The 13,500-nt window shown below is 42.1% G+C and overlaps 1 protein-coding gene across 1 annotated transcript in view; it reads right to left on the reverse strand.

Annotated features, from left to right (window-relative positions):
- The window catches only part of PRDM10 (PR/SET domain 10), a 40,435-nt gene extending 29,650 nt beyond the window's left edge, over positions 1-10,785 (reverse strand). Inside the window, 4 exon segments of the mRNA XM_017738512.1 lie at positions 1,943-2,002; positions 3,567-3,734; positions 5,795-5,984; positions 9,307-10,785. Of these exon segments, the coding sequence (XP_017594001.1) occupies positions 1,943-2,002; positions 3,567-3,734; positions 5,795-5,887 (321 nt within the window). The 5' untranslated portion in view covers positions 5,888-5,984; positions 9,307-10,785.
- Between the last annotated feature and the right edge of the window lie 2,715 nt (positions 10,786-13,500).

The raw sequence follows: 13,500 nt of genomic DNA on the forward strand, positions 1-13,500 counted from the left end.
TGCTGATCTATACAGGAATTTGCACCATTATTCCACGTGACTTTTCATCCTTCTCTACAGTTGACATTATGTGACTTCTACTTTGTGTCTCTGACTGTTATGCAGCTTTTATGCTAAAATCCAAGTTCTTGCCTCTTAATAAATATCAGATAAAACTGAGAACAGTGAATTGGGCCAGTAGTGAGGGAGCAGACAACAAAATCCATAATGTAAGCACTTGGTCTTAGAACTCCAAACTAGTTGCTTTGTTTAAAGAGGTATTAAGAGTAATTTATGAAACTTCTGAAAAACAACAGCAAAAGGACCTCAGAGAATGGTGTGACGGTGAGGAGGAAACCACCATGACAGTCTAGTGGTTGACATTTCAGAAACTGACATTTCTGATGGCAAGTGGCCACAGAAGATGCATCATTATTCCTCCAGAGTGCCAGCAAGGAGAGGGCCACACAGGCTTGGATCTATCTGTACCCACTATTAGCATTGCCTACTACTAATCACACCAAACATACCCTTACTTGCACTTCCATTTCAGGCACTGTACGGATTATGGGCATTATTTTTATAAAACCTCTCACCTTCTTTCTACAATAAAGTTTCTTCTGAAAGACAAGAGGAGCTTTAATTATTATTTTATCATTAGTTGTCAGGTCAGGGATCTCCTACATGAAATGCTGATGTAAAAACAGCTGCAAAGGCAGGAGTTGCTATAATGAGGGATTAACCCTTCACCAAAAAATTAATACATGTGTTAGGACTGCTGTCAGACAGTGTTGGAATGGAGGACAGGCCAAGGACACACAGACAAGTGCTTCTGGGATAATAACAGAAGATCACCTCTGTTGTCACTGCCATCTGCACTGCACACAAGTAATCGCTATTTTTAATTAATCATGTATTTGTTAAATGAGCTTTAAGACAATTAAATAGGAATTTTTGGCTTCTTAATGCAGGGAAATTTATGGAGCAAAAAATTCCAGAACAATAGTCCAGAGAATGAGAAGACAGGTAACGCCTTTATTGTGTCAGTCATTGCTTCCTCTCTGTGCCTCAACCATTTAGAAGGTCTTTTAGCAAGAAAATTTGTTTTCAGCACACATTGGATACCTCACTCTGCCCCAAGACTGTCAATAAACACACATTTTAATGATGGCTTTGGTGATGATTCAGATCTAACACATCCATTCACACATGTCATTAAAGACCCACCAAGCAGTAACGATTTTAAGTCTATGACAAGCAGAGAATTCCAACTAGAGAGATTTGAAAGCACCTTTCTACAGCTGATTACCACAGTGCAGTCCCCTAAGATACCAGTAAGAGTTAACAACAAAACTTCCCCATCCATGATGGATGTAAAGTTATGGATCATAACTTTATAAACACAGGCTGCAGTTTTATTCTCTTCCCAGACCACCTCACACTGGCAAGCCCAGCACACCTGATAAGGGAGCCACTCACTGAACTTCTTCAGGTTTTGCACTTAATTTCCTGTGAGGTTTCTAGTAAACCCAGAATTTAATCCAATTTTTCTATCCCTCAAGAGCCTTTGTGGACTTAAAGGCATTTGGATCAGAACCTGTATGCAGACAGCTGCAAAACCAGCCTTTCCAAAATGGCACAATCAGATGACATTAGCCACATCTGCTGCAGGGACACTGTTGAAAGACTTTTCATGCTGTCTGGGGCAGTAAATTAGAATTCTTGTTGAATATGAAGTAAAAAGAACAAACCTAAAATAATTCTTAACTTTTATTGTCATTCATGCGCAAGCTGGTAATAGTGGTTTTTGGTCTTGATCAGGGTGACAGCACAAGACCAAGATTGTCACTGGACAACTTCAGAGACAGCTCATTATCCTCTCGCAACACAACAATGTCCCTTTACCTTCCCTAACTATTCCCTCATAGTTTTAGGCCCAAGATGAATAATATCTCTTCCTTACCTGCTGGGTGGTGGCATCCTGTTGGACGTAAGCCACTTGGGACGGATCTGTAAACAGAGTCTAGACAAAGTGAAAAAGGCTTATCAAACCAGCCCTGGGGGTTTTTACTCCCAACTCACACAAAAGTTATCCTGCCACCATGAAACAACCAACATTTGAGCCTTTGTCAACTTCTAACATGCCTGTTATCACAGCAAATTACTTCAACTTACCCAAGTGGACCTACACACAGAAATTAAAAATTAGGTAGTGCTCCATAAAGAGTTAATATCATATTTATGTAGCATTTTGCATCTGTACAGCTAAAGTGTTTCACGGGGTTTATTTTTTTAATTACCAAAATCACTTTGTCAATTGTTGATTTGATAAAATCTACAGAATGAAATTCAATAGCTCTATCAAAACTGTGTAACACTTAAGGGCAGGATAGAAGGTAATTATGAGCTTTTTCTTCCTGAAGATTCACAAGACTCCTGCATGCTTTCTTTTGAGGAACTATCAGGCACATCCTGCATGGGACTTTGATAAGGCCAGGATGCTGTTTAATTTCATAGAAGCCATGCCAACTCCAATATTTTGGAAGAACAAGCCCTGACAGAAGCCTAGGAAAAGCAAGACTAAGGACTGACTGAGGCCAGCTTTACTTAGCCAAAATTTGAAATATCTGAGCTTGTTGCAGCCTAGCTACAATGAAATAAAGCATGGTATAATACAAATTCCTTTAGCACTGTGATAATTTCATCTTAGATGCAGAAGAGTGTCTGAATACTACACATCTTTTGACACAATGACAGCATTCAGAGTTTTGGAGTTAGTTGGCCAGTAACTTCCTGGGAGATACCCTCACAGGACATCCTTTCACATTCATTTTCTGGGACAGCTGAGAGCTGCACAAGGCAGACTGGGCCACACGAGCCCTGCCAGCATGGTGGGGGTGTCAGGTATGTGCACTTTGTAGCACAGCTGATCTGCCGTGTCAGCAAAGACATTTTAAAACACTCTCGACAAAGTGAGCCTCTTCCTTTTAAATCTGTCCACACAGAGGCAGAGATGCAGAGCATATTGACCCCATATAAACATGTGCTGCAAGGGAATAAAGGCTATCTGATATGATTATGCAGAAGAAAAAGACTATAAAAGGTCTATAAAATCAACAACTCTGCAGAGACTACAAAATTACATTGAATAAACAGACATGCTCTGCAAAATGACACAACTGTTATTGTAACTATTAACTATGACAACTGTACTACACAAAACAAGGGCTCTTCCAGAAGGAAGATAGATGGCTCTTAGTTTTTTACTGGATACAAGAGGCAGAATTTCTGGTGAGATTATCCTTGTTCTGGAAAAAACCTTTGAGTAAATTATAATCTTGTCCACCTTCAGTGAAATAACCAGCATTTCACAATTCATAGCCTCGCCATCCTTTAATGAGCAGATTTGCACATCAAACAAATGAACAGCATGAAGTCCCTGCTCAGCAGTGGGCAGAGTCGCTGTTGGGAGCGACTGTCTGCTATTTTCCAGTCATACCACTTGGCTGGTAACTGGCTTTCATCCCAAACAAGATCGTTGTGTTTTCTAGGTGCCAAAACCAGGGTGGGCTCAGAACCACACGTGCCTGTGTAGCTTCCACGGGGTGGATGTAAACAAGGGTGTGCTCCGAGGTGTCCACAGAGGTGTAGGAGGTGCCGTCAGCCGTGTAAACCACCTGCTGCGCAGGCCCGCGCTCCTGCTCGTCACTGTACACGATCTGGGCCACTGTCCCCGCCTCGGGGACAAAGTGCACCTGGGGAACAAAAAGATCCTGGACTCACACCAAACACAGGCCAGTGGGACACAGCACCACAGTCACAGGGTGCCTTGGAAAGCAGAGAGACCTTGTGTCCCAACTAATCTGAATGCATGAAAAACACGTTTCAAATCTCACTCAATTATTCTACCAATAGAAATCTGGACACGACTCCCATCAGTCTCTGGTTTTACTCTGTATTGCAACTCAAGACATAACTGCTACAAAGGGCACTCACTCATACTTAGTTCTTGCATGATACTTTGAAAATTTGTAAGGGAACAAGTTCATATTTGAACTGATGTATCTATTAAATTTATTGGGATATTGTTTCCCTTTATGCTCATATTCTGTTGGGGTTCCTCCCCCCTGGCATGGGGTCTGGGGGGAGGGGACCCTGGAGTAGAGGCATGGCCTACGGGGTCTCCCTGCTCCCATGTACCCTAATCCTGTTCCCCACTGGTTGTTTTGTGTTCCCCTGCCCAGGAAGGACCCTGCTGGTCCCGTGATTGCCAGAGCTCTTGGGCTGGACCCCGGCCATGCAGCTGGAGAATAAAGATCTCTGAAAAACATCTATTAAGAATCGGTCCCTATTTCTTTCCCATGGGCCTTGCTGTCTATACATGTTGCAGAAACCCCCACTGCAACAATATTCCTTTCAGGATTTTTTAATAATGACTTCATTCAGCTAGTTCTGTAGTTGGAGGTAATCTTTGCTGTCTGATGAGAGGCTAACAGAACTTATTAACTCTGATACTCCTCAAGTTATAGTATTGCAGCTCTCAGAGGCAGCAGTAGGGCATATTAGATTGCTTCTCTGTAGTATGTATGTGCAGCATCAGTAGAAAATTCAACTATTTAAACAGACAAACATATAACTGAAAGCATTAAGCACTGATTCCAAGAACTACTGGAACAAGTTATGTCTAGGGGAGCACTTTAATCTAAACAAGTCAATTTTACCCGAACATTATGATCTTAACTGATCTGGCTAAATGAGCTAGAGTACTGAATTCCATTGAAAATAGGAACACATTTAGCTTTTGCCATCCTTTACATGCTGAAAAGCATTTTCAGTGTATGGGAAAAACAGGACAGTTAGCAGGCAACCTAGTTTGAGTACAACTATTCATATTCACATAAAATTCTTTCACATAAAATGATGCCAGAGTTACGTATTTTGTTTATTTTGTTTCACTTTTTAGCTTATGCTTCAGAAGACACCTGGTGCTCCCCCGTAGATGCTCAGTGCTGATTGTGTACAATAAATTCTCTCACAAACACTACAGTTTCACATTTGGAGAGCACTCTGCAAATGCTCATTAAGCCTTAAAACTGCCATGTGGAAACAGCAGCATGGTTATCCCATTGTAGAGAGAACAGAACACAGGCCATTGAAAACTGCCTTTCTTGGCAAATTTCAAAGCTGGAAATTACTAAGAGAGGCAGAATTTCTCAGCTTGTAGGTCAAATGCCATGCAGCATCCTTTTCCTACCATACTTGAAAGAGTAAATCAATTTACAGAATTCTAGAAATTCCCCGTTGCGTTGTCTCAGAGGCAGAGGGACAAGCTGCATACAGCAGAACCTGACTGCATTAGTCACTTACAATTAACATTTCTCCCTTCCTCACTACCCAGATGTCTGGCTGGAAAAAATTACTCATATTACTTTCCCCAAGGTCCACCCACAGCTTCAATTGATTTGAATGATGCCATCAAAAGGGGCTGCCACAGAGCACAGATTTTGTTCATGTTTATTACTCTGAACACCCTTTCACTCTCCCACGTGGTTCTAGATATATTTGGACACTGAAACTTCTACAGCCACTGCCTGGTTTTGTTCAGCTCATTTCAGACCTCGATGTCTTCACTGCTGCAGTTTGCACAGCTCGGTTTCTGAAGCTATAACCCAAAATCACCAAAGAAATGTTTGTCTTTCTGCTTAAATGAAAGCTAAGCTTCTAGACTCTAAGTCAGGGCCAAATGGGAACTAACCCTCCCCACCAATCCCAATCCACCCCAAGCAGAGGCAGAGCTCTGGAGGGCACTAATCACCTGAGCAGTGTTCTGTTCCTGTGCTGCAGACTCAGCCCACACCTGAGGACTTTCCTCTTTCAAGTCCATCTCCTCCCTGCCCGGGTGCTCCATGAGGAGAAAGATCTACTGGAGCAATGTTTGGCTGAAGGGATTCATCTGTTCACTGTGTTTCTGCTTCCAGAAGACAAGGTGATCTTCAGCAACATGGCTGTAACAAAACCAGAGAACAGAGACATTAAAACCAGCATGACACATGTCACGGAGCTATGAGAGATTTATTATTATCAGCTACCACACTTCAGTAACACAGAGTAAAGCAGGTCTGACTTTACAAACACTTCCTACAAGACCCAAACACCTTAAGTTACGGGAATAAAGGAACAGAAATCTTATCTCACTGAATATGGGTAAGTCCTGCCGTACACCACTTTCCATGTTCCATTAAGGAAGAAACAAATCAACCACTGCACCAATGGCACTGAAAGATTACACTGAATTCTTCCTGCATGTCTTTCCTTGACCACAGGCCATCCACACCACCTGGTCCTCATTGTCCTTCTGGCACCTACAGGCCTAGAAATCAATAAATATTGCAAAAAATGGACCTGAGGCTTCCAACAAGAAAACACTATGTTCAGACATGCATCACCAGTTCCTCAGTTTGCCTGAAAGAGGTTTTGTTTGAGCACCAACTGGTTTTCCATGTACAGACAGATTTGACCTTGGACAAAATCCCAGTCCCAGGTTAGTACAAGGCCGTGTTACAATAGCCAACTACTAAAAAGGAACAAGGAAACTTAAACTCTCAAAGATTCTGACAAACTGCTTCCAAGCTTGGTTTTATTCACCTCTTGCAATTTTATCGGGGCCTCTCAATCTGCCATTGGGATTCCAGAAGGGTAATTTACAGCTCTGGTGATTGGTTTAGTCAGTGGTTCAGCACCTTCCCAATCCTTCGTCTCTAATGTCATATTAAATCACAGGCCAGGAATTATCATGAGGCTGAGCCCAATGCATTTCTCAGCTACTCCAATTAACTTTATTTTATATCCAGTGCCTTGCTGGGCTGATCCAATGCCAGTACCCATCTGCGCACCAGGAAGGAAGCAGAAGGCTCCTTGCTGATGCTTTCATTCATTTGCATTTTAAATGCAAATTATTTTAGTCATAATTTATCCCTATAAATGCTAGCATTTGGCTTGTCATTGACAAACTGAAAAATAGATAAGGAGAGGTAAAAAAACCAGCAGGCACTTTCTGTCTCCTCCTAATTTTGCCAGCAAGGACTAAGCTATGCAGACCCGAGCACTGACTGTTCCACTGGGCCTGGCCAGCATGGATAAATCACCAGGGCAGGGAAGTCTCGGGCTAACGTCACTGAACTGCATGGTGGAGCAAAAAAATCATATTACTCACATATAGACAGAGAAGAACAGTGGGGAAGATATTTCTGGGCATCGCTAGACACCAAGTCATGCTGTTACTGGTAACTGGAGTTAACACTTGCTGTCTCACACTGAACAACCCAGCACACGTGGGCCCCACAAAAGCAGACACTGAGGAACTGTTCTGACTTTCTCTTATATCCAAACATCTCCAGATATGGGAATACAGGGACAGAAATCTCATCTCCATTAATATTGCTTGATACAAAGCATCCCCAAAAAGCACTTTGGAGAAAAATTAAAATGAAATCCATATACCAGCATTCAGTGTCTGAGCTCAGATCTCCTTAGTATGAACAAATTAACTGCAGCAAATATTTAGAAGTGATAAACACCAGCCTTGCTCTCCAAGTGTGGAAAGTCAGGGCAATCTACAGATATCCAAGCACACACAAGCTCTGATCTATAAATATATACCATCCATCCCTACATAGAACCTTTCACCTAGCTACTTGTTATTAAGGAACAAATTTGGAATTTTCTCATACCTAATCCTACCTCATTCACTGACCTCCTTCACTCATTTTATCAGGTATACAACCACCACTGTATGAATATATAAATATATACATATATCAGGTATATGATCACCTCTACCCATATGAAACATGACAGCATTTATGTCAGTAATACACTGTGAAAAACTTCTTTGCAAAATTTAACACCTATCCTGTTGATATTCTTCAGCTGGTTTATCCAAAACAGCTCTTTTCCTAGACTGCCAGTATTAATTAAGAGCCAATTCAGGTAATTGCACTAACAATAGCCAGTAGTTTAATCAATTACCTAACTGCTTAGAAAAATAAACACTAGAGGTTTCTATTTTGGGTGGTATGATTTCTAAAAATATATAATTACCCTGTTAAAAATAATGCAATTACAATAACTACTAACTGAATTAAGGGAAAGGCACAGTTCTAGCTAATTCCACATGGTGCAACAAGTAGCAGACTTTTTGGCTGACTTTCTCCACCAACAGACACTGAAGGTCTGAAGGAAGATGCTGACTCACTCCTGCAGAGTCATTTTAGCACAGATAACTTACAACTTGAGTACAAAGGAGACTGAAGGGTTCAGGCAGGGTCTTTAATAGACAAAACTGGGTATTAAGATTAATCTCTGAAAAAAGAAGTACCAAAAAGTTGGAAAGGAAAGCAGAAGACAGTCATTTAATGGTTCCAAAAGTTAGCACTAATTTAAAATCTTGGGGGGAAGAAAAAAAAAAAAAAAGCAAGGCTGAGCCAAATTCAGTGGCCCAGTGCTGCAGATTCTATAAACAGTCCAATTATTGCTGTTCTTGACAGAAATGAAAATAATAAACAGCTCAGGCCAGCCAATTGTGCAGCAGTAAGGGACAATAGTAGGAGCTGCAGGATTTGCTGATGCTTTCAACTTCTGTACTTCCAAATTCATCCTAGGATCTGCCTCTGGTGTGCATTCCCTCAGTACATCTGCAATCATGAAAACACCCTGAAAAGCACATTTCCCTGGAAACATGGATGGGCTAGGAGCAAAGACAGTGCAGGAGGAGACAGGCCATGTCCCAGAGAGGTCCCAATGAAGAGGGCAGGAGGCAGGAGCAAGCGTCAAAATTCTGCTGCAAAACAAGCCCTGCAGTCAAGGCCAGGAGCTGGAAAACATGATCTGATCCAAAGTCACTGACAATAGAACTGCCACAAAACACCAACACCTGAGCAAGTTTTCTGACACTGATGACAAAAAGACCAAACTAACTTTGCTCACTGATCCTCCCTAGGATGCTCCTCCTCGTTAATCCTGCACAATCTTATTTCCTGCCCTAGATCCCGCTCTCAATACCCGTTACTGCCCTGACACTGACAGCCACAACATCTTCAAATTTTAGCCATTTCCCTGTGGTCTTCTCTCAGCTTTGGTAGTTTTTTAGCAGAAATAAATGTGAAACTTTGGACATAAGCATTGCCAAACCACTGGCATGCAGGGAGCACTCTCTGCTTGCTCTCCACTGTATGCCCACGGATTATCCTTTGCAATTGTTGATTTTTCTCACTGTATTGAGCACATCAGACATTTTCAGACAAGCTAAATAAACACCAAGACATGCACCTCAATGGGAAGCTCTGCTATGTCCAAGGGATTACCATACCAATCTGGGTAACAGAAATTGAAACTCATTTGCAGAAATCCTAAAAGAAAAAAAATATAATTAAAGATAAAAGGCATTGTGATAGGATATACTCAGTTTTTTCCCAGTATAAAGAAATTAGGCTACATTTTGTTACGAAAATCCATGTAGAGGTTTAGTAAAATAGTAATCCAAACAACTTGCTTAAACTAGTGTTAAATTTACATGTTATGTATGTCAAAACTATATTCTCTCCACTACAAAATATAGCTCAAATATTATTCAATATACTATCTTTTTTTTTGGTATGCTTATAGCAAGTGCTTCAGTAACTTGAAGATGATGAGATTTTACTTTTCTGGAAGTTGAAAGATTAGTCAATTATGAGACACATTGCCCAATAGTCACCCCAAATTCTTCCAGCACCCTAATGCTTTCATACAACCCAATGAGCACCACAAACATGAGCAAGAAGCAATGCCAGTGTGAGATCTTAAAGCATTTGCAGTAACTGCAGAGACAGCATTTTCCTCCCCAAAACCAGGCATGCCTCACCCTGCCCGTGCTGTGTGATGACACAAGCTGAAATAGTAATAGGCTTAACTATGGAGTACAAATATAGCCCAGTACCACTCCAGCATGGCAGTGGTGAGGCAGGGACAGTCCTGTGTGTCACTATCTATTGTGCAAATCGCAACACAACGTGATCCAAGAACCAGCACAGTTTCTGTGACTTTGAAATCCTTCCTGTAGTGGAACATTAGCTCATTTTGAGCTGTGCGAGTAATTAGCAATCCCTTCAGGACAACAGGTTTGTCTCAGAACACCATTCACATTTACCTTCCTTTTCTCAACGCCTTCTTGGACCTGTTGCTGTCACAGACCTACAGCCCTTTCTCTTTAATTTTTACATTTTACATCTAATCCAGAAAATGTCATTAATGACAAAACTTCTCTTTCTGCTGCTCCTGATACCTGGAAAGCACCTCAGTGTCATTGTCTGACATTTTTTGAAATCTTGCCTAAACCTCCTTTTGACCTCTGCGACACTCTCCAACCCCTCCCTCCTGTTCCTGTGGGGACGGTGTTTTCTCTGGAGCTGGGCTATTAAATCAGCAGCTTCCCTGTGCACTGCATGCAGCTCCAGAGGATGGCAAAGCACTGCTCAGGGGGGCAAAATGCCTCATTCCCTATCCAACAGCAATGTCCTTATCAGCTTTGCTGCTTCAGCATAAGACACCCTGAGCCACCACAGCTTCACGTGTGGCCCCTCAAGGGTGCATCCATGACCCCCCCTGCAAACACTCAGGAGTGAATGGTGCTGTAAGAGAAAACCACTAACAGCAAAGTCACTGCTGGTTTGTGTTTGGTGTCTAAGTGTTTTCAACACAAGTTAAAAACAGTGAACTCACCTAGGGCTTCAAAGGAAAGCCCTGAAAGTCAGAAAAAAGCACCAAACCAAACCAAAAAAACCCACCCACCAACCAACCAAAAAAACCCCAAACAAAACCAAAAAACAAACAAACAAACAAAAAACCCACCCCAACAATAACCACGTTTTCTTGGCAAACCTGCTATTAAGGAATGACAATTTCTTTCAAGGCCGCAACTACGCAAGAAGGTACAGACACAAAATTTCTGGGGACTTCATTGCAGCAATCTCTGCAAGGCTCACTAAGGACATTCTGCTGAAAAATCCAAGCCAGTGGCTGTCAAATGCTCACTTTTGTCCCTTCTCCAGGATGAGAAAGGGGGAATATTAAAGCCAAGCAAGGGGAAAAGACCACCTCCCTGCTCAGGGAGCCATAAAGCCACTGCAGTATCTCAAATGAGAACCCACTTTACAATAATGGTGCATAAACCAGCTAATGTGATTTACTCCCCAGTGTAAAAGAGCCTTGCCGTAGCTTGAGGCTCCCTGCAGCAATAACAGCAGGGACTATTGGCTTAATCCTCCCACGACTGAGCTCACTGACAACTCTGTGTCACCCCAGCCATGTGCAAGGGCAACAAGATTGGTACAAAAGGGGTTTTATGACTCTGGGTCTTCCTCCAGCTTTTAACATGAAAATGATTTATTATGCTCAAAAGGAACATCACATGTGTCTGCAAAAAGCTTTATCCCGCACTTAAAGTTAATTATCCCAGTTTGCCTAGAAGGCAGAGCCAGTGCATTTCCTGAGATCCTTTAGCAGGAACATGCTTTCATTGCAGCAAGAAGGTTTCTAACCTCATTCAGGACTGAGTCAGGACTGCCGTCATCTCCTCTGCATTCCCATCCATCACAGGCACATACTGTTTCAAGGAACTCTGGCCCTGGTGCATTTTGCATGAATGTTATCAATCAGGTAATGTAAAACTACAATATTTATGTTTTACTGGGGAGTTAAAAATGGAAATCATACTAGGGCTGGGACAGCAAGGATTATTTATTTCCACAAAAGGAAAAATGGCTTCAATTTATTTAGTTGAATAATAAATAGAAGAGCTCAGCCAAACACCAACTCACTCTTTACTGCAATTGTGCATAATGAATCTATCTATATCCATATCATTATGGCACATCCATCATCAAAGCAACAGTGAGCTGGAAGAGATCTCTTAGACCAAGGCCAGTCCTCTGCTGCTGTGGCCATCACATGTTACAGTCCTTTTCCTAAAGGGACAATGTCCAGGCACTGAAGGTGACAGCACAACAGTCTGATGTAACTATTCTCTCACAACTTATCAAGTAAGTAGCTGAAAATCCATTTCTGCCACAGAATATAGGAGATCATCCAGCCTGAGCACAGGTTAACATCCTCCTGGGGACTACGTAGGCTGGCTTTAGACACCTACTCAGAGATGCTCCAAGATCATCTCTCTTGAGTCCTAATTCTTGTATAATTGTTTCTCACACTATCTGTCCTCTCTCTCAGTGGGCAAAGAGTCAACTTCATTACTTTCTACATATGCAAAGCTCTCTTCTTTAGTCACCTCTCTTCCCATTTGCTCAGCATCTACATATCCACTCCAGCAACCAATTCCTTCCTCCCACCCTCAGCTTCCTGAATCCATGGCCATGTTCTTCATGCTTTTGTCTTCTGAATGTTTCATCCTCTGAGGTCCCTGTGATACCATGGGCTGTTGAATCACACACTGCAATTCTCGGGCTCCAGCTGCTCGAGGCAGTGACCTGGCCCTCCTCAAGGATTTGGTTTATAAATCACAGAGAGAGAAGTCTGATAAAGCAAGGAAGTGGGGAAAACATGGATTTAAAGTGCACGATGACACGAAAGGAAAATAAATGTCTGTATCAGCGTGTGCTACAGTTCTGCCCACACAACCTTCAAGAAGGCATTGTTAGGGGCTACTGAAAGAAAACAAATCATTTCACTCCAGCTTCCTCCTGCCACTTTTTTGTCTCCCATCTCTTCTCCTCCTCCAGTAAACTCTTCCCAAAAGAACTGTCAGTTGGAGGGGACTCTTCCCCTTCCTACAAGCAGGTGGTGCTGCTTCGTCCCTCCCTCTCCCACCCCCCTGCACCTCTCCTCTGAATTAAATCACCTGTCTTAAAATTCGAAAAAATAAAGCTACCTTGTTTCTGCACATAAAAACACACACCTAAGATGGCTCCTTCAGAATAGCTGCTGTGCTCTGCACTACCCCAGAGAACAAATGGACTATCTGCACTTTCAAAAAGGTGGGGACTGACATATAGAGCCATTTCAGGGCTACAACAACTGCACGTTTTACTAGCAGAAGATAAAAGTGACAAATAGACCCAGTCTCATGTTCAAGTCCAAGAAAAATTCACCATACAAAACCAGCCCCCTTCATTAGCTACACTTAGAAGTCCATTAGAATTCAGTGTACACAGCTGTCAGCAGCTGCAGGTGGTCAGGAACACACTCAAAGTGGCTGCTCACTGCAGAGCAATTTACCCCAGGAGAGCTCATCCACGGATTTTCTGCGCAGGGTAGGGGGGTAAGGGTGCCAGAGGAGAGCAGACGACACCACAGACCCGTTTCTCTCTAAAATCAAATTGTCAATTACTCTATCAGAGAATATTAATAACAATTACACTGATATCTCATCCTATAAACAAGGTAATAAAGCTGTCTCTTTTCAGACAACAGAAGCATCCATATAGCAAAGTGCCAAAAACCATCATAATTTTGGAGAAAAGTTTTCCA

This window comes from Corvus brachyrhynchos, unplaced genomic scaffold (assembly GCF_000691975.1).
Source record: "Corvus brachyrhynchos isolate BGI_N302 unplaced genomic scaffold, ASM69197v1 scaffold46, whole genome shotgun sequence".
Taxonomy (NCBI): domain Eukaryota; kingdom Metazoa; phylum Chordata; class Aves; order Passeriformes; family Corvidae; genus Corvus; species Corvus brachyrhynchos.